The sequence below is a fragment of the Penaeus japonicus genome, unplaced genomic scaffold, assembly GCF_977035675.1.
Source record: "Penaeus japonicus unplaced genomic scaffold, GWHDUDI00000001_assembly GWHDUDI00000031, whole genome shotgun sequence".
NCBI classification, from domain to species: domain Eukaryota; kingdom Metazoa; phylum Arthropoda; class Malacostraca; order Decapoda; family Penaeidae; genus Penaeus; species Penaeus japonicus.
Window position 1 is genome coordinate 260,315 of NW_028234433.1, and position 2,500 is coordinate 262,814.

At 38.9% G+C, this 2,500-nt stretch overlaps 1 protein-coding gene across 1 annotated transcript in view; it reads left to right on the forward strand.

The window, feature by feature from the left end:
* The window catches only part of LOC122256719 (transmembrane 7 superfamily member 3), a 31,350-nt gene that overhangs the window by 119 nt on the left and 28,731 nt on the right, over positions 1-2,500 (forward strand). Inside the window, exon 1 of the mRNA XM_043021602.2 lies at positions 1-186. This exon is cut by the window's left edge and continues 119 nt beyond it. Within this exon, the coding sequence (XP_042877536.2) occupies positions 1-186 (186 nt within the window). The remainder of the gene's footprint in view (positions 187-2,500) is intronic.

A 2,500-nucleotide genomic window follows, 5' to 3' on the forward strand; every position in this document is an offset into this window, starting at 1 on the left:
CCTTTGCTATCCTCATATATTTGTGCTCCGCGTGCAATGTCTCTGGTTCTGATATCTTGCAAGATGTGAGGTTGGGAGGAAGAAATGGGACGTCCGCCTTGCAAGATGAGGTGGTTCTTGCACCTGTTCCGGATGAAGCTTTGACAGGTGGTTCCGCGTTGCAGATGTCTTGCAATCCCGAAGAAGGTCAGTACAAGAGCTGAGCAGATTTTTACTCTACAGGGAAGTGCCATATCATGTGATTATCAGCTGTGACCGAACTGTTGGTTCTGAACCTCGAAGTGGATTATCAGGATAAGACTGACTAAAACTGGTATGACTTTTGTCACGTGTATTTGAACAAAGTCAGAATATAATTTGTACTAGTTTGGAAAAAAAACGAAATATGAAATTAGTTACAACAGTCTAAATAGCATTCTTAACATGATAGGCAGAGGCTTTGTTGATTGTTTTTTTTCTTTTTTTTCCTACTGTTTTCATATCTTAGGGTGTATGTTTTCATGTCTTAGGGGCAAATCTTGAGTAGACACCAACCATTGAATCTCAAGGGATCACAACATTTTTCAAAGAGGTTGTTTTGAATTAATTCATCATTCTTTCTCGGCACATATGAACTATGGCAATATTGGCTCTGGTATGTGGGGAAGGGCATGAAATATATTTGGGAAAATGTAGGGTAAAAACCAAGGTAATTCTTTAGAAAAGTTATACATGCTGATAATAATGAATTTGGTATTGATGGATTGTTTGTATATCACCCAGCTATAGAAGTTGTTTTGTCTGAGGAAACCAACTGTAGCAACAATATTGATGGTTGTAAAGAGGAACATCCAATCACAAGGTTGCAGCAGCCTCTGGTATCTTGGTATTCCATTGACATGCTAGTAAATCTCCACCATATACATTTTGCCAAGATGGAATTTATATACATTCCTGATAATTGACCATGAATCAAGAAACCAGTCCCATCTCTATCTTGAAGAATATAGTTGGTGCAGTTTGCTTGCTTTTTCTAAAACACCTTAGGCAAAGAAGCCTATGATTGTTAGAGGATGTAAAACCATCTCAGGGGTGGCCATCAATTAACACTCAGCTGGTTATCAAGAAAACTGAACAGAGCACCCCAGGAAAGAGGGTCCTAAGGGTGAAGCTCCCGAGAAATGACATATGAGTCTTTATTTGCAGGATAGTAGCATAATTATTTGTTTTAAAGTATTAGCAATAAGGTAACTAATTTACATATCCAAAGTTAGTTTAATCTACCCACACCAGACTCACTTATTATTGAATGGTAGTTATGGATAGGAAAAGAATTGTGATCTATATATGGCTTATAGGAAAGGCTCTAACTTCAGAGCATTAACCCAATGATGACGGTGTGACACAGCTAAATGCCTGATGACGGGGCGACACACCAGTGTGACGTTCCCTATGCAATATTATAGGCCCGGCGTAGGGGATTGCCACTTCCCGCCAGGCCCGCCGGGTTTGGGTTAAAGAAAAGAAAAAATAATTACCTTGAAATGCTGTTTGATTAATAGTTCTTATTATGATGTTCTAACCTAACCGAAGGGGAATTCATCAGGTCAAAATATGTTTCCTAGTTATTTGTTAGCAGTTTGCATAAATCTTCATATGATTAGTTTATGACTTGTAGGGCATATCAGTGTTATTTCTTTATTGGTCAAGTAATGAGTAACACCAAAACTGCAGTGGATCAGTAATTACCAATATTAGGTACTGGTTCCTTTCAAAGATGGCTAGATCCTAAAACATTGGGTTGGTTGGAAGGTTTTATAAATGATAACTAGTTATGTATAATGACTAGAGACAATGTTTAGCAATTAGGGGTTAATGCTGTTTATAAGAAGTATAGACAAGTTATGTATCTTTCATGTGTGAGGCCAACTAAGGATAGAATTTTGATAGTGTGATTGTATTTGAATATGTGATTGATTGTAGGAGATTGCTGTGGACCACAAAATTCATTGGATGACATTCACCTGGTCACGTATTCAGTAAACATTTGTCAGTCAATGCAGAGCCCAGTCATCAGCTGAGAGATTTAAAACATGTACCCATGTATCTTGGCAATGAACATGGCATAGGTGAAAACAGTTTGGTTATTCAGTATTTAATTAAAATATAATAATCACATGTGAAGAAAGTTATGAAATAATGCTACATGATATAACATGAAATTAACCCACACAGGACGGGTGGTACAGCATGTGTACCGCGCATTCAAAAGCCCAGTTGCCGGGCGGCACAGTATTGTGCCAGCCATTCAATTGATTTAGGCCTAATAATTTGAACGCCCCGGCATTTGGACATTCAAGGCTAGCAATTTCCCCCGTCGGGGATGGGTTAACTCTACAAGGACGGATTGGTACAGCATGATGTACTAGCCGCGCATTCAAAAGCCCAGTTGCCGGGCGGCACAGTATTGTGCCAGCCATTCAATTGATTTAGGCCTAATAATTTGAACGCCCCGGCATTT